At 44.9% G+C, this 17,666-nt stretch overlaps 1 protein-coding gene across 7 annotated transcripts in view; it reads right to left on the reverse strand.

Annotated features, from left to right (window-relative positions):
- The window catches only part of LOC147465258 (DNA polymerase delta catalytic subunit-like), a 181,785-nt gene that overhangs the window by 74,842 nt on the left and 89,277 nt on the right, over positions 1–17,666 (reverse strand). For all 7 annotated transcript variants that reach the window (XR_015189026.1, XM_086519166.1, XM_086519160.1 and 4 more), the window contains one exon: positions 15,115–15,179. Coding sequence is in view for 6 of the 7 variants with exons in the window: in XM_086519166.1 (XP_086375292.1) it covers positions 15,115–15,179 (65 nt within the window). In the remaining variant the exon portion in view is untranslated. The remainder of the gene's footprint in view (positions 1–15,114; positions 15,180–17,666) is intronic.

Here is a 17,666-nt window from a genome sequence, read left to right on the forward strand (position 1 = left end):
TACCCTAAAATTCGTGCATCCACGGCTTTGAACCCAAGTCAAAGCCAGAATAAGTTTTGCCTTTCCCAAGCTCAATTTGATAGCAGTTAGCACCGTTTCTCAGCCGCCCCCTTCTACCCACGTGGTTACCCTTAAAAATAAGCCGCCGCAGTTGGCAAAGGAGCCATCGGGCGTCCTCACCTGGGCCCAGAGAGCCGCTCTCGGTCTTAGCATTCCAGCAAGTTCAACTCCCCCACACATTCTCACACCAGTGGATACCCTGCCTGCAGCTGTTAACAAGCCATCCCCCGGTGCCATGAAAGAATCCAGATCTTTGCTCTCCGATATTGATGAAGCTTTCTTGGAAGCACTTTCCGATCTACAAAAGATCAAGGTACCCGAGAAACCACTGGTAGAACAGGAAAAGCTCACAGCACAGAGAGTCTTGAAGAACACCTTCCAACAAGTGTCCCACTATGACATGCTGCGACTAGATGCAAATTTTAGAAGTGACACCCTTGCTGTTATTCAGTCACTTTACCCCGTAGTAAGTCCTAGTGACGAGCACCTCCCAGTGTGACCATCAGAGTCCTATATGATATCCAATCCTGCTGCTCCACTCACTGATTATAGAAGCCCTCGTCTGACAGTGTCCGTTTTGGGTCGGCAATTCTCAGAAGTGATAGTGGATGGTGGATCTGGCTTCAACTTGATGCCCCAGCTCACTATGTTAGCTCTAGGTCTACGGCCTACTCGCCGTGCTCCCTTCATAGTTACATTGGCCGACCAACGAACAGTCTGCCCAGTGGGCATAGTGAACAATGTGCCTCTGCAGGTACAAGACTTTACTTTTAACTTGGGTTTTGTTGTGGTTCGTCTTCCCCAGTTTGAGGGCGGATTTCCGTTGCTCATTGGAAGACCATGGCCGCGACACACTAAAGCACTTCATGATTGGGGAAACGATGCAATGTGGATACATACTTCTGGCTCCCCGAGAGACTTTTGCTCCCACTTGTCATACGGCTACAATGCATTTTCTACGTGCATTGGTGGCTCATTTTGGATGGGATGTACAACAATCAGATATTGCTACTACTTTCTTGAATGGTTTGAGGAAGTTTATGTAACGCCACCTCGCGGTTTTGTCAAGAAAGGAGAAAAGGATAAAGAGAGCAAATGTAAGAAAGCTTTGTATGGGTTAAAGTAGTCTCCTCGTGCTTGGTATGAGAAAGCTGACACTCATTTGGTTAAACGAGGCTTTCGTAATAGTCCAACAGAAAGCACTTTGTATGTAAAGCGTGAGGGTGATGTACTTCTCATTGTCGTTCTTTATGTTGATGATTTGCTGATCACTGGACCCAATGAGACACACATTGCTGAATTTAAGGCTGATTTGAATGCTACTTTCAAGATGAAAGATTTGGGGCTACTGCATCATTACTTGGGCATACAACTGAAGCAGGGAGATGGTGGTATTGCCTTGTGTCAAACAACTTACATAGAGACATTGCTATATAAGTTTGGACTTGAGGACTAGAACCTATTGCTACTCCCAAAGAAAGAGGTTTGAAATTGAGTCTTCATGATTGTGGTGATCTTGCCGTTGTCACTCTTTACTATGGATGCCTTATTTATGTATGCAACATGAGGCATGATATTCAGCTTGCAGTCTCACAAGTCAGCAGATTTATGCAGAGCCCAAGGTCTAAGCATTTTCAGGTTGTCAATAGGATTTTTTGCTACTTGAGTGGCACTTTGTATCTTGGCTTATTTTATCCCAAGGGGGGATCATTGCCGCCAGATTTACATGCTTTTCGGACTCAAATTGGGTTAGTTGTTTTGACACGCGAGTGTCCACAAGTGGTTTCTGTTTCATGCTCGGCAATTCATGCATACCTTGGTTGAGCAAGAAGCAACCTACTGTGGCCACTTCTAGTTGTGAGGCTGAGAATGGGACAATCTTAATAGCTACAATTGAGTGTGTATGGCTCAGGAGTCAAACGCCTTATGGATGATTTGGGTGTTGGCAAGGATACTACCAACATCATCTACACTGATAGTCAAAGCGCATTGGCAGTTGCTAGGAACCCAGTTTTTCATGCTCGCACAAAGCTCATTGAGGTGCATTATCACAATGTCAGGGAGAGACTCTCAGCAAGAAAGATCATCTTGGCTTATGTGCCAACATAGGACACCTTGCAGATTTGTTCACAAAGGCATTGCCTCGTGAGAAGTTCATAGCTTTCCGCAAAGCTTTGGGCTTACTCCCCTTTGTGGATTGATCATGCACTTAGGGCATAGCACTTCCCTTTACATTATGTGCCAGCTCTTGTTCACCGCATCACTCCCAAGGGAGATTTGTTAGCATATACATGTGGTAATGATGTGTGCGAACGCGCTTAGGACTGCCGGGGCATTTTTTCCCTCACTAGGAGGTTTTTTTCCTGTGCATTATATATACACCCATAATTCTAGGGCTAACTTATCTTTCATTGTGCACTAAGAGATACATACTCTCTGCTGTGTGCCTTGAGCTTCCTTCGTCTTCTCCAAGTTGTGTGTTTCCCTGCAACGCTATTTCCAACATGGATGGTTTTTCCAATCGGCAAACAAATATGGCACCAGGAGGCCAAAATGTTAGTAGCCGAGTACAGATGATTCCAACCAGTGTCAAAAGCTCTTTCCTTCCTCCAACAGTTTATTATTACATATGCAAGGGGGTATTTTGGCTTCAAAGGTTCAAAAAGCTGCCACTTTCTTAAAAGGAAATGCGTGTCAATGGTAGACAACTTTGTTAATGCAAGGACAAGCACCATCCACATGGGTTTATTTCAAACAGACTTTCGCATCTGCATGGCTGTCAAATGAGTTTGAAGTTAATGTTATGACAAATTGGCACCAACTCAATGCGGCTAACAACAAAGATTTAGATGAGTGCAATAGGAAGTTTTGGAAGTGCTACTTTCAATAACTTCCTATGGATTTGTGCCATTGACAGAGCAGATAGAAAAGTATTGTTATGGGCTATCTAAAGGGCTCAGAAATTACTGCACAAAGACTAAAGTGACCACCCTTACTCAACTGATTGAGGTTGCGTACACTGGTCATGCCTTGTTGAAAGGAAAAGGCAATGGATTCAAGGACAGCATGAAAGAGAGTCAATCAAAGAAAAATTCAGTAAAAAATTCCTTTGCGAAAGTGACTCGTGAGCTTCCCAAGGGTCTGGAAAGTAGGGAAATCTAAGGACTCAACCGAGTCTTCTAAAGGACAAGGCAAGAAACGCAGAAAGCCTTTTGTGCGTTAAGCCTTTGGAGGAAAAGAAGGTTTTAATGGCTGAGGGTAAATGTTTCATTTGCGAGCAGCCTAGTCACTTTGTTGTAGATTGTCCACAGAGTAAAAAACTCAAATGACAAACAGGACACGAAAGAAAAGAAGCCCAAACCCACGGCCGGTTTAGTGCCAAATATGGAGGGAGATAGGCCAAACTCTGATGCCAGTGAGCTATACAGAGGGTGTGGTAAAGTTAGGGATGAAACAATGCTTATTTTCTTTGATTCAAGTGCAAAGGCAAACTTTATCTCACCAAAGTTGGCTATCAAGTTGGACACTAGAGCTGAAGAGATGGGGTCCATAGCGGAGGCAGATTTGGCATGTCCTGCCCATTCAGAGTCTGTAACTCCCATCATTGGAAAGCTACGTCTACACATTTGGTCTTATGTGGATACAAAAGAGTTTTATATCATGCCATAGGAAGGGTGCAATGTTTTGTTGGGAATCCCATGAATGTTCCGAGTACATGGGAGGAGTGTTGGATACTTTCAACAAAAAGTAACTTTGCAGCATAGGGGCTGTAAAGCTGAAAGGAGAGTCTATCCCTATTGTATCCGTTTCTGCTATCACTACTATAATTAAAAAATAATCTTTCTGTGTATTTGATTTTTGCACATGATGTTTCACATAATTATCAGTCACATTTATCTTTGCTAGATAAAGAAAGGTCAGCATTTTTGCGAGAGTTCAATGAATGTTTTTTTTATTCATTACCGTCTCAGTTACTGCGGAGAGGCCCAAGGATCATACGACAAATTTGGTGCCAGGTTGTAGCCCACCAAATACGCCTCCGTACAGGATTAGCGTGGCCCAACAGAAAGAGATTATGAGCCAAGTGGAGGAGCTGTTAGAAAAAGGGTTGATTTAACCCAATTCTTCACCCTTTTGCTCCCCAGTGCTCCTACTGCAAAAGAAAGATGGTTCTTGGCCCATGTGTATTGATGACCGCGCATCGAATAAAAATACCATCAAGAACAGATTCCCTATTTCAAGGATTGATGATATTCTTGATCGGTTAAGAGGGTGGGGCAATTTTCAACAGGTTAGATCTTAAGAGTGGATGCCATCATATTCGTATTAGGCCAGAGGATGTGCACAAGAATGCGTTTAGAATGACATTTGGTCTATATGAGTTTTTAGTGATGCCATTGGTCTTACAACTGCTCATACTACGTTCAATAGGATGATGAATAGGAATTTTCGTCCATGTCAATCATTTGTTGGCACATTCTTTAATGACATGATAGTCTCTTCGAAGAATGAAGAGGAGCGTAGGCATCATTTGACCATTGCGTTCGAAGAGTTAGAATTCTTCTTACACGAGATCCACTTTCTAGGGCACTTAGTGTCAAAGAATGGTGTTTGAATGGATCCTGCTAAGGTTGAAGCAATCAAGACATTGCCAGCTTTAAAGACTGTGCATGATGTCCGTAGCTTCTTGGGACTATGCTCCTATTAGAAAAGGTTCATTCTTTACAAAAGAAAGATGCCGCTTTCAAATGGACTCAAAAAGAGATTTCAGCTTTTAATCTCTTAAAGGAAAAGATGACTTCGGATCCAATATTTGTTTCGCCATATCTCAGGAAGTCATTTGTGGTCCAGTGTGAGGCATGTGGCAATAGTATTGGTGCAACTAAGGTTGTTACAACCATTGCCTATTCCAGAAAAGCCATGGGACAGTATTGCTATGGTTTTTATCTTTGCTCTTCCAAGAACGCACATAGGGAATGATGGTATATATACCATTATTTGCAAGTTCAACAAACAGTCCTATTTTATGAAGATAAAATCTAATCAAATGGCACCATTGTTCATGTACAATGTGTTTAAGTACCATATACCACAATCAATTGTCAGTGATCGTGATCCTTGCATGACAAGTTTGTTTTGGGAGGCTTGTTTGAAAACATGGGCACAACGCTTAAGTTTCTATTCTCATTTCATTCAGTCAGAAGAGGCCAATTCTAGTGTCTAAGACCTGCTTAAATGCTATGAGTCAGAAAATAAGGGCAAGTGGGAACAGTAATTACCCTTGCTTGAGTATGCATACAACAATACGGTGCATTTGTCAACAGGTGACGCACCCTTTGAAATTGTTGAGGGTGGCAAAAAAGTTCCTCCCATTTTGCATACAAAAGATAAGATTTTTGAAGCAGATCCATATGTAGAAAATATGGATGAAATGTATAAGAAACTTAAGCTTGCGTTGGAGAAGACTTAGGCAAAGCAAAAAAGGGCTACTGATCGTCATCGACGTGAACTCTTGCTTTCACGTGGTGATTGGGTTCTATTGCGATTTGAAAAGGTAAGATTAGAAAAGATGAAGGGCAAGGAAAGGTTGTTTCCAAAGCTTAGTATGGGCTACTATGGGCCTTTTCAAGTAATTGACAAGATCAACAATGTTGCATATAGGCTGAAATTGTCGGACAATTGGAAGATTCATTATGTGTTTCATGTGAGTCTTCTAAGAACTTTTGTGGGAGATGCGCCGCAGGATATGCTAGTCAAAGATCAACCTTAAGTTCAAGAACTTGATGATCTTGCAAATTTTGGCACATAAAGACAAAAAAGTTAAGTGAAAAGTTGCAAGACGTTATTTGGTGAAGTTCAAGAACTATCCAGATAAAAGAGCAAGAACTAGTAGAGTCACCAAATGTATTGCAGCTTTACCTTGAAGCCTTTGGTTTACAATCCATGTATTCCCCAACTCAAATCATTTCACTAGAGTAAAGGTCAAAAGTCATGACACATGCTCAAGAGGGAGGTGATGTTGGAGCTAGCACTTCTCATGTCACACGGATTCAGTCCAATAGATGAGTATATCGCTTGACAAATGTTAAAGGTACAATGCTCACTTCTATGATAGACAAAAATGAAAAAAGTGTGAAGATTCCATTAAGTTATTTGTACACATGTTTGATAATATTTCTTTTTGTTAAAAGATCCTTCCATTAGTTAATAAAACTGCCCATAGGGCTACAAACCACCTCTACTAGAGAGGGCGACATCAAAAACATGGGGAGACGCTCCCAGTGAGAAATAAAAAAATGTACAATGAGGCTTAATCACAAAATGGGAGGAGGGAAGAGCCACACAGGTGACCGGTAGTGCCATCCGGGCACATCCTAGTCCAAGGTGAAGAAGGGCCCTGAGCGCCTGAGACGCAGGAAAGCCTCTCTGCGCTCCCGCATGCGGTCGGAGCTGCCCTGAAGTCTCTCGGATAGACCCCTGAGAATATGGATCAACTCCAGACAAAAGTCACGAACAGTCTTTGCCGGTGGGACACGGCGAGCCTCGAAGATGCGGAAGCAACAGGCCCGCCAAATGAACCAGAGTGTCAGGCCACAGACGAGCTCCCAACACACCTCTCTCTCACTGCACCACTCCTGTGGGGTAAGTTCTATAGCAGACTGAAGTGTAAATCGACCCCCCTAGATCACTATCATCCTGTTGATGAAAGATAGCTCAAACTGGAGTGCAGGGCCCTTGAGGGTGGACCAAGCAACATCACCCCAAGTGTATTGTCGCGCTGTGGAAAGAGCTGGCATCAGCCGAAGAACTTGAAGCCAAACCTGCTGTGCCATGGGGCACTCCCACAGACAGTGACGTTGACTCTCCAAAGGATGGTTGCAAGCTGCACAGGCTCCGAAAAGGCCACTATGTACCAGCCAGCTCCCCACTGCTGCTGTAGCTTTGTGTGCAACTAGCCACTGGACAAAGTGATTCGCCTCGGCTATCTGGAGTCCCACAACCGCTCCCAAAAGCCTGACAAGAACTCAACTGTGAGACCCTCCTTCCGCCAATGAAGTGCTGCATCAAGACGAGCCTCTCTCCGTGCTACCAGTATGTGACGCCCCAGTCGAATAGTGTATTGATAGAAAGGGATCCCAGGGTAGTCGACTGAATCTCTCTAAAACCACTGTCCAGGAGTCGAGGGTCCCCTTGCACTGTCTCAAGGTCTGCTCGGTCAGGATCTGTGGCACAGGTCCTTCCACAGATGCCCACTACTCGTATCCTATGAAAACAGCACTCTGCAATCTGTGGAGCTCTACTGAGACTGTGTGTAGTCGACCCTCGCCCTGAATCTCGAAGAACATGGGGGGTATGGACTCCGAGTAAGCATGAACTGCAATGAGGACCTCTAGTTGCGTGAAGGCCCCCATCCATCTGAGAGCTGCCGTCTCTAAAGGGGTGAGCCACTCAACTGGTAAAGCCTCTATAATGTCCTGGCACATGCTCTGTACCTTCTCTGGAAAACCTGAAAATTGAAGCCAATCGCCTAGAGTGCGGGCTGGGCCCTCTCGCATGGGACCCCAAGAAACATGATGCCTACTACCAACCAAGTGGCCTCTCTGAGTGCTAACCCTGGAATTCCAAACAAGGGGCTGTCTCAAGCACTCCTCCGTGCAAGTGGGCTTGTGCTGCTCCAGGCCACTCTGTAGCTACTTCCAAGAGCGAAGCAGGCTCGCAGCAGATCGATCCTCCAATCTCCTGCTCATACCAACTCTGCGCATCTCTGTAAAGATCCACCTGATGGAAGGGCTCCAAGGGCCTCCTGCATGAGGCACTCGAGTTCTAAGCCGCTAGAGCAACTTCTTCTTCTAAGGCTCCTCCCCTAGAAGCAGTCCTCTGACAACAAACTTCCCAAGAAGGGCTCTGCTCTGCTGTGCTTGGTCTGTAATCCCCAACCCCCCTTGAGAACATGGCAGACTCATGACCTACCAAGCTACTTTGGTGCGGACTAACTGAGTGTCGTTCCCTGACCAAAGAAAGTTCCTGATCAGCCTCTCTAATTGGCTGATACAGGAGCTTGAAAAGATCCAGCAAGATGTAATGTACCACATAGTAGCCAACAACACCTGGTTGGCCACTACAACTCTGCCTGCCAAAGAGAGCCGTGCCGTACTCCAATGTAGCAACTTCCTCCTGATGGACAAGAGGAGGGGAGCAGTTTGCTGTTCAGGAGACAAGTCCAATCTAGCCTGACAACCCGAGTAGCGAATTGCAATCCCTGGGGAAATCCATCTGAAACCCTCACCTCGCGACCAATCAGGTGTAGGAGCAGTGCCCACCCAGAAAGCAACTGTCTTCCTCCAGTTGATCACTGCGGCTGCCGCACAAGAGAACACCTCAAGAGCCTGCTCACACTTGTGCAGATTGGCCTCTTGGCCCTCCAAGTATAAGGCTGAGTCATCGGCAAACTCAACATCAAGAAGCTCATCTGTCCTAATAGGAAGCTCAAGACCACACAGGCCAACATGCTGAGAAGTCAAGAATCTGCTCATCACCTCAGCATAGAACAAAAAGAGGAAGGGGACAAGAGGGTAACCCTAACCCTCGTCCCCCTGCCAAGAGCAGCTGACTGTACGTACGCCTGTAGAGAGCTGACATACCTATGATCCAAGCAACTGCGAAACCCATCCTACGTAGAGTGCCCTCGAGGAAGTCCCAGTCAACTTTTCCGTGGGCCTTCTCAAAGTCGAGAAGGAGTATCACCAAATCCTCTCCTCCAAGATGCGCGAGGGCAGACGCCTCCCAAAAGTGAAGATGTTGTCAAGGATACTACGCTCCTTGAAAAAACCTGAGTCCCATGTATAATGCTCTCTAGTAGTCGCTGGATCCTCAAACTCAGAGCCTTTGCTAGAATTTGTAGGATGAGTTGAGGATGATAATGGGTCGTCTCACTGTCGAATCTCATCCAAGGAGCCTCCCTCCTTGGGAATCAGGTAGATCAAGCCTTCACTCATGCTGCCAAGCATCTCGCCAGTGTGCAAAACGTACTGAAATGTGCTACAAGGATCTGAACCAAGCAAGTCCCAGTACTCCAAGAAAAAGCTGGGAGTCAAACCATCCTCCCCTAGAAAACTACAACGGGGGAGTGCTCTGAGGGCCTCATGGAGCTCCTTTAGCTGGAGGGGAAGCTCAAGTCTCTGTTGCATCTCCTCGATAACAAGGCAAGGCATCTGTACCCAAACCTGCTCTCTGCATGCATCCTGGCGCTTTGACTGAGGCTTTGCTCACAACAGATCTCAGTAGAAGTCAGTAGCAACTGCATGCATATCCGCAGGCTCTGAAGCAACTCATCTATTAGGTCTCCTCAACTGACTAACACTGGTGTGCGCATGGCGTGGCCCCACTGTCGCAAAAAACTCCCCAGTAACTCTGCCACCCACCTGGGTCCACAGAGATGCCTATCAATGGAAGGCAAACTCATGGCGCCGCTCCTCAATGCTAGTCAACTCCCGCCTAGCCTGTTGCATTTACTCCTCCAACCATGGACTGTCTAGATGCTGCTCCTGCATCCTCTGTAAGGAAACAATGCCCCGTCGAAGACGCTTCTCCTCCCAGGCTGGAGCCAAGTGAGCTGCAGACTCTTGAAGGAAGAAGCGAATAAGCTCTGCCAGTCCAGAGGCCACTCTACCAGCAGGGGTGTCCTGCGTGTCCAAACTCTCTGGCCAAAGTACCTCCACTCGCTCTCTAAGCTCTGGATCTAGCAAGATCCTCTCGGGGATGCCAAGCATCGCCCCCCCCCCCCCCCCCCCCCCCCCCCCCCCTTTTGTCAGTCTGTCACTGGTGTCCTGCATGTCCAGACTCTCTGGCCAAAGTACCTCCACTCGCTCTCTAAGCTCTGGATCTAGCAAGATCCTCTCGGGGATGCCTAGCATCCCCCCCCCCCCCCCTCTCTGTCAGTCTATCACTGGTGTCCTGCGTGTCTAGACTCTCTGGACAAAGGACCTCCACTCGCTCTCTAAGCTCTGGATCTAGCAAGATCCTCTCGGGGATGCCTAGCATCCCCCCCCCCCCCCTTTCTGTCAGTCTGTCACTGCGAGAATCACTGGCACGTGGTCGGAAAAAGTAGTCCCTGCCAGGATGCAAACACTTCCTCCCATGTCACAAATGTGGTCATTGGCGTAGAAGCGATCTATCCTAGATAGATTCACTCTTCCTACCTTGCGGTCAGAGCGAGAAAGTCAAGCTGTCTGGGGGTCTCACAAAACTTGAGTGCTTCCAAACATCAAAAACCCTCATAGTCATACATAGCCGCTCCTAAGCTGCCAAGTCAGCCCCGTGCACCGTAGCATGGCCACCTCCAATCCTGTCAGAGGGGTCCTCCAACATGTTGAAGTCCCCCCCAACACACCACTACTCTGCATGCGATAGAGACTCAACAACCTGAGACCAAAACTCTGCTCCTGCACTTGCCACATTGGGGGCATATATGTTCAAGAAACCCATGAGGCAACCCTGAACCTGCATTGTAATCCATTGAGCTTTGCCTGGCACAATAATACCTCTGCCCACAATGACCTACTGCCACAATACTCATACATACCCCTCCCTAGATACTTCCAGGTCCAAATGCAGTTGACCAAAACGTCTCATAGCTACCACCCAAAATTTGACCACATCGTCTAATGCGGCTCTCACACAGATGATGCTCTTGTAGCATAAGAATATCAATCTCACCACCCACAAGGCATCGTTGAAGCTCCTGACGCAGCCGACCCCTATGACGCTGAAACTAGGGCCCTCCTAATCCCTGCACATTCCATGAGACAATCCTCATGGCGTCGGTGAGAAAAAACAGATGCTGCAATAGCAACCAACCTCGCTATCTTTGAGGCCGGTTTGGATGGGGAGTAATCCGCATTCGAGCGACCTCTAGACAAGCGCATCTGAAGTGACTGTCCCACCGAGGCCCAGGCCGAGCGTGCACCCTATAGGGCTACATCCTCTGTCCAAGAATCCTCATGTACAAATACATAGCAAGGGGGGCTCTGAGTGTCAGCAAACAAATGCACCGCAATGTGCTTGCAAGTTGCTGCATCTGGTGGCCCCACGCTGAACTTGGGTTAAGGCCAAAGTGTCTGTACCAGATCTGTCACCCCTAGGTCCCCTCTGTGGTGTGAGAACTCAGTGGCCTGGACCTAGAGCCAATCAAGAACTGTGTGCAGGGTCCACTTAAATACCGCAAGGGGCGCCAACCTTTAGGGCCAACAAGGTGTCGTCGTCTACTTGGGTGCACTGTAGCTACCAAGTCGTGGATTATTTTGAAGTGGTGAATTCCAGTTTTCATGTTCATTTGTGAAGTTACTTTGTGTCAGAGTGCACGGAAATTTAGACGACATATTTTTGGGTGAAAGTTAAAATTTTACCGCGCTTTAGTAAGGCTAAGGCCCGTTTCAGATTTCAACGATGTTTTTTCAGACAACCTTTTCAGTTTAATAAAACCATTAGGACGAGGTTCAACGACAACTAAAGGATTAGGGTTTGTTTGACCTAGTAAATCTCCGTGGGGAGCGTCCCTTCTCAGAAGAAAGATGACCCTATGTGTTTTTTCGTGAATTACAAGGGGTTGAATAAACTTAGTGTTAGAATCATATAACCGCTCCCGCAAATGGACAATCCGATAGATCGGCTTCATGAAGAATTATATTTTTCAAAGATAGACCTATGATCATGCTATCTTTAGATACGAATCAAAGTGAAAGACGTCCCTAAAACTAATTTTTACGCACGCTATGGTCACTTTACCTTTTAGTTTGACTAACGCTCCTACTATGTTTCAATAGTTGATGAATAATCTATTGAGACTGTTTCTTGGAAACTTCCTTCCTGTATTTCTTTACAATATCTTGATTTATAGTTGTAGTCTATCCAAACACATTGCGCATAAACGCACGATTCTCAAAATACTGAGAGCTGAAACGCTTTATACTAAAGCCTCTAAGTGCGAATTTCAAGAAAAAGCTTCTTTATTTGGGTCATACTATTACTTGCGATGGAATTCGCGTCGATCCTTATAAGCTTGACGAAGTGCAAAACTGGCCCATTCTGAATAATGTGCATCAAGTCAAGTCCTTTCTAGGCTTTACTCGATTTATTCACAAATTTATCAAGATCTACTCCAAAGTTGCTACTCTCCTTATGCAACTTTTCAAAGGAGGGATGAAAGGACCAAAGAGTTCGGGATCTCACCATAAAGGTAGCCCTCCTATTACCTGAATGAGCCTCTCGATGAGAGCTATAAAACATTGAAGCACTTGGTGAGTATTGCAGCAATGCTACGTATTGTGGATCCTAGCAAGCCATTCGTTGTTGAGACAAATGTTAGTGATTATGTGGTTATTGCAACGCTTTATCACGATGGATGTCCTGTTGCGTTTGAAAGCAAGAAGCTTTTTGATGCTGAAATATGCTATCCAGTGTATGGGGAAGAGCTTTATGCCGTGGTCCACGCTCTGAGGAAGTGGTGGCATTATTTTCTATGGCTCTACCTTTGTTGCATGGATTGATCACTCTACACTCTCTAGAATTAAGAGGCCAGAAGCCTAGATGGATAGAACTTATGCAAGAGTCTGACTCTGAGATCATTTTGGGAATGGATCTAGCAATCGAGTTGTTGATACACTCAACTAGATTCTTGAGCTTAATACTTTGTCAATGGCTGAAAACTCAATGACTTTTTCTCTCTCTTCAAGGGCTATGTCGCATTGACTGCTCTTTTGATGAGATATGGAACGAGCTCAAAGTGGGATGTGACTCACATACAGGCTTGGGTGATCCGAAGACCCAAGTGAGTCGCGCTAAAGAGACGAGACAAAGACATTATTCCATTAAAGGTGGACTATTGTTTAGAAAGGAAAAAGTCTGCGAGCCAAAAGTTGATGAAGTTGGGTACAAGATTTTGTGCAAATGCCACGATGTTCCTAGCATTGGGCACCCAGGCATCCAAAAAACTTTATTATTGGTCAAACAATATTTTTATTGGCCAAGAATGCGCTCTTACATAGAGACCTATGTGAAGAAGTGCACTCAATGTCATGTCAATAAGGCAAAGCACCTTCACATAGCGGGCCTCGTATGTCCATTGGAAATTCTTGATACCAAGTGACATAGTAATTCTATGGATTTTATAATTGGTTTGCAAAATACTAGTCATGGCAATGGTGCCATTTACGGTGTGGTTGATAGACTCACAAGAATGGCAAAGCAATAGTAAAAAGCCATGAGCTCGCAATTTTATTTGTCAATTAGATTTATAAGTTGTATGGCTTGCCAAAGGGTATTGTCAATGATTAGGACACCAAGTTCACTAGACAATTTTGGCGAGATGTATTTGCTTACCTTCAAACCAAGTTGAATATGTCACCCTCTAATCACGTGGAGTCTGATGGACAAACTAAAAAGATAAATCAGACATTAAAAGACATGTTGGGAGCTTATGTCTCTCATAGGAAATCTGATTGGGAAAGGTATCCTCCGCAATTAGAGTTTGCCTATCATAGTAGCAAGCATTGTGCTACTAGATTTAGCCCATTCATGCTGGCCTAGAGAAGGTGAAAGATCGTCAAGCTTGTGATTTCTTGTATGATATGTAAGAAATGAGCGAATTGGCTAAGGATAGTGTAAGGACAACTCGTAACCGAGTTACTACTTATGCTAATCAAAAGAGGTCTCCAAGGACTCTAGATGTGGGACAATGGTTCTATTTGAAGTAGTAACTCGTAACTGAGTTACTACTTATGCTAATCAAAAGAGGTCTCCAAGGACTCTAGATGTGGGACAATGGGTCTATTTGAAGATACCCAAAGATTCTGAGACCATGTGAACTAGGAAGGGAGTATAAGCTTTCGGCTAGATTTTGTGGTCCATTCTTGATGATAAAGAAAATAGGCTGAGACCATGTGAACTAGGAAGGGAGTATAAGCTTTCAGCTAGATTTTGTGGTCCATTCTTGATGATAAAGAAAATAGGCCCTGTTGCCTATAAATTGGCTCTTCCCTCGGATGTTAGTGCACATCCAGTATTTCATGCTAGCCTCCTTTTAAGGAAAAACTAGCATTGTTGTGCTTGTCAAGAAAAAAATTGGGAACATACCACACTGAGTATATTCCTCAAGAAGCAGAGACGTTTTAGATCACCATACCTGCCATGCACACTGGTGTGCTTATGATGAGTATTTAATTGAATGGAAGGATATATCTAAAGGTTTGCTAATTGGGAATTAGTTAGAGATTTGATAGCTTAGTATTCCCACCTCAGTGATGAGGACATCAATGGTTCTTAAGGGGGGAGAGTGGACCTAGTCTATAATACTGTCGTGGATGGGTGTCCATTGTCCAGGCGGACGTAATGTAAACCTGCCAGTGTGGCCCCGTCACTTATAAAAGGAGGCCGAAGCCTCATTTGAAAGGGATGAAGACCTCCACTTGCACAATGCCAGAGGTAAGCCCGTGAATCCAGGGTCACCTTGAGGAGGTGAGGTTAGGTGGTACGGGACACTCGGTTTTATAGGTGCATGCCTACGTTCTTGAACGTTGGCCCAAGCTAGGGGGTGCTGCCAGATGGTAGCTACAGTCAGGTGGTTTGTCGGATATGTCTATAGGCGGTCCTTGTAGCTTGGAGATCCCTCCCTTGTATTCATTTCATAGGTCCTTCCCTACTTGACCATCACGTGTTTCGAACACCATCTCTCTCGTTGATAAGATCATATGCAACTTTGCCCCAAGCTGAATGGAAAGCCATTAAGAGAAGCATACATAGTATGCCATGTACCAAGGTCTACAAAGTAAAACTATGATAGTTTAGTCAAGCTAACAGAAAAGACTTGTCCACACGACACAAACCATGAACAAACTCCCATAAAACTGTCTTATCTAGATAGGTTTGGCAGTCCAAACATTGGTGGTCCCTTCTCTGCTATATTGTGATTCACAAGTCTATACATTCTCGAAGTCAACCAGATAGTTTGAATTTTTCTCTAGGAACTTGCCCTCGACTTTTTTAAATAATATACCATACCTTGTAAAAACCAGCAGTCTTGCATTCTTTTGGATGAATGAGGAAAGGACTCTCTGAAAGTTGTCCTGGAAAAACAAATGTCTTGTGAGCGGACAGCTATCGCATGAAATTCGCTATCACAACACTGCTTGTATTTGTCAAAAACTATGAGAGCCCTAATGAATTTGCTTCATAGGAAACTTATGATTGAATATTTACAGCCACATGATCGAAACTTCAAGGAGAATAATGTAGGTCTTAACCTTAATAGAGTGTTCATTTCAAAATATTCTTCCCTAGTCATGACTTGATGCAATGTCATTCTAAAATGAAGCTGGTCATATATAGAGTCAGGTTCTTTTTTTACCAATTTGACCAATAACAGATCTACTTTGCATGTCTAAACTGAAATTTCATCCAAGCCTCCCTTGTCCCGCTAATGAGTAGGTCCCAAAATCATTTAGGTCTAAAATCTTAATTAAAAGATCAGCCCAAAGAAAAAAGTACATAAAGAATGAGCATGAATACGAGCATCAATGAGAAATCTGGGTTACATCTAGGCTGCCAATTCTCATCTTTCTAGAGATTGGATGAGTACTAAGGGTCCCATGATGTGCTTCATCCTCCGCTTCCCTAATTTCAATGAGATTGTGACTAATTAGCCTTAATCTTCTTCATATGGCTGCTGTAATACAAGGGTATGTATGGATCTATTATCAAAATTAATGCCCATCTTGCACAACAGATACAATGCTCATTAAGGGTCTCAATCCAAGTAGCAAGAAGAATCGACCAACATGCTTCTCGCCAACCAAATGCACCCCACTTGGTATATTTAATCTTTGGCGCCACTCTTCGCATAATACTGCAATCCTCCCAAAACGCCATATGCAGTATAAATGTCCAGATAAAATTCCTAGAGTCTCAAACATGTGGCATTTTTTACAATCGCTTGGCATCCATAACTTTTGTGGCATGCCTAAAAGCCTATCACCAAGCTGCCACAACTTGGTACGCCATCCTACAAAATGATTTTTGTTGAATGTATGGTTCCCAACTCTCATCTATAGCGCCATGGCTGCTGTTATCGGATTTCTCTTCATCTCTACAACTAACATGTTTCTTTTGCAGGACAGGCCTCTTCCTTAAGGCCTTCCTGCCCAACTGCCTCTGGCTTCCAGCCATATAGCACACTCACACACTGGATACTGATGAATCTTAATCTGTACCTGATACAATAAACACGATGAATCTACACCGAACTGGAGGAATCTGAAGATCTCAGAAGACCACATAAGCATACATAACAACACTCTCAGATAACAGCACTTAGATGCTGCCAATACTGTTACAAATCCTGCGTCATTAAATTCAAAATGACAAGGGGAACATCTCTGCTACAAAGTCAACTGATGCACCAGTTAAGAGATTTTTAAGCAGGAAGCCCAATGCGGGGAAATTGCATGTATGAGTGCCAAGTGGCACCTTTTGGCCAATTTACCAAGTCTGGGAGAACAGTACTCGTAAGTGACTTTTTGGAGCAGTTTTGGAGGCTGATAACTCTGATTCTCAGCCATTTCTCTCCATTTTTGAGCTTCCCATGACTTTACCTAAGACCAAGGAGCTCATTTTCAACATTGAAAGGCATCATATGCGCGTCTACATGGCTGTTTTGCTGCGTTTTCAGCGATACGCAGGTTTTGGCAGCCATGGAAATCTTCCTCCTTTGAATCTATTTGTTCACATATGCATTACAGGACAAGAGCAGAAGAGGGGGCGTTCGATTTATGCTGGGGGGATGCTTCATTGAGAACCTGTCACTCACAGGTTAAGAGCTATGGAGTGCTTGCTTTCCAATCAATGTACAGTGTGGTGCTAGGAGTGATGACCTGCAGACTACACACTGCTCTCTCTCCCCCCTACGTGCAGTTAGGTGATGCCCCAGAAGAGGACTCTTCATTTGACTAATGTACAGTTGTGTAGGTTCATGCGCGATTGCCGAGGAATGAGCCTCTTGCATAGGTACTGGATTAGATAGTTGCTAATCCCCCGGAGGTACGGGTGAATTCGGAGAGGTTTCACGTGAGAAATCTCGTCCGATTCAAAGAGCAAGTAGCCCTACAGGTGCGGGAGCTCGAGGACTTGCTACGGATGTGACCGGCTTGCGAAATGGAGCCTGCTGTGTATTTTTGCTAGTTTAGGGTTTCGGCCCTAAACGGTCCCTAATATCCCCAGGAGGTCCGGGGACGAGAGGAGACCGCTGTAGAGGTGATATGGCGCATTTTCGGGGCAGATAACAGAGAGTTCAGAGTGCTGCAGATTCTCGCCAGGTTTTACAAAGTGTCCGTATGCTTCGGGAAAGTCATCTATTCCGTGGGGATACTGTCTGTGAAGCGTCCTAGTACAGTTATGCTGCCGAAATCGGGCCAGAATAGGTGGAGTTCAGCCCGGATTATGCGGGATAGCTCGTAGGAAATCACAGGTTTTATTCCCTTTGTTAAAGTATAAAGAAATACCGAAAAGGGGCGCCAATTTTGGGGCCTACAGGTTGTCAGCGTATGCCCGGAGCATTC

The sequence above is a fragment of the Adiantum capillus-veneris genome, chromosome 1, assembly GCF_014529385.1.
Source record: "Adiantum capillus-veneris isolate H3 chromosome 1, ASM1452938v2, whole genome shotgun sequence".
Taxonomy (NCBI): Eukaryota; Viridiplantae; Streptophyta; class Polypodiopsida; order Polypodiales; family Pteridaceae; genus Adiantum; species Adiantum capillus-veneris.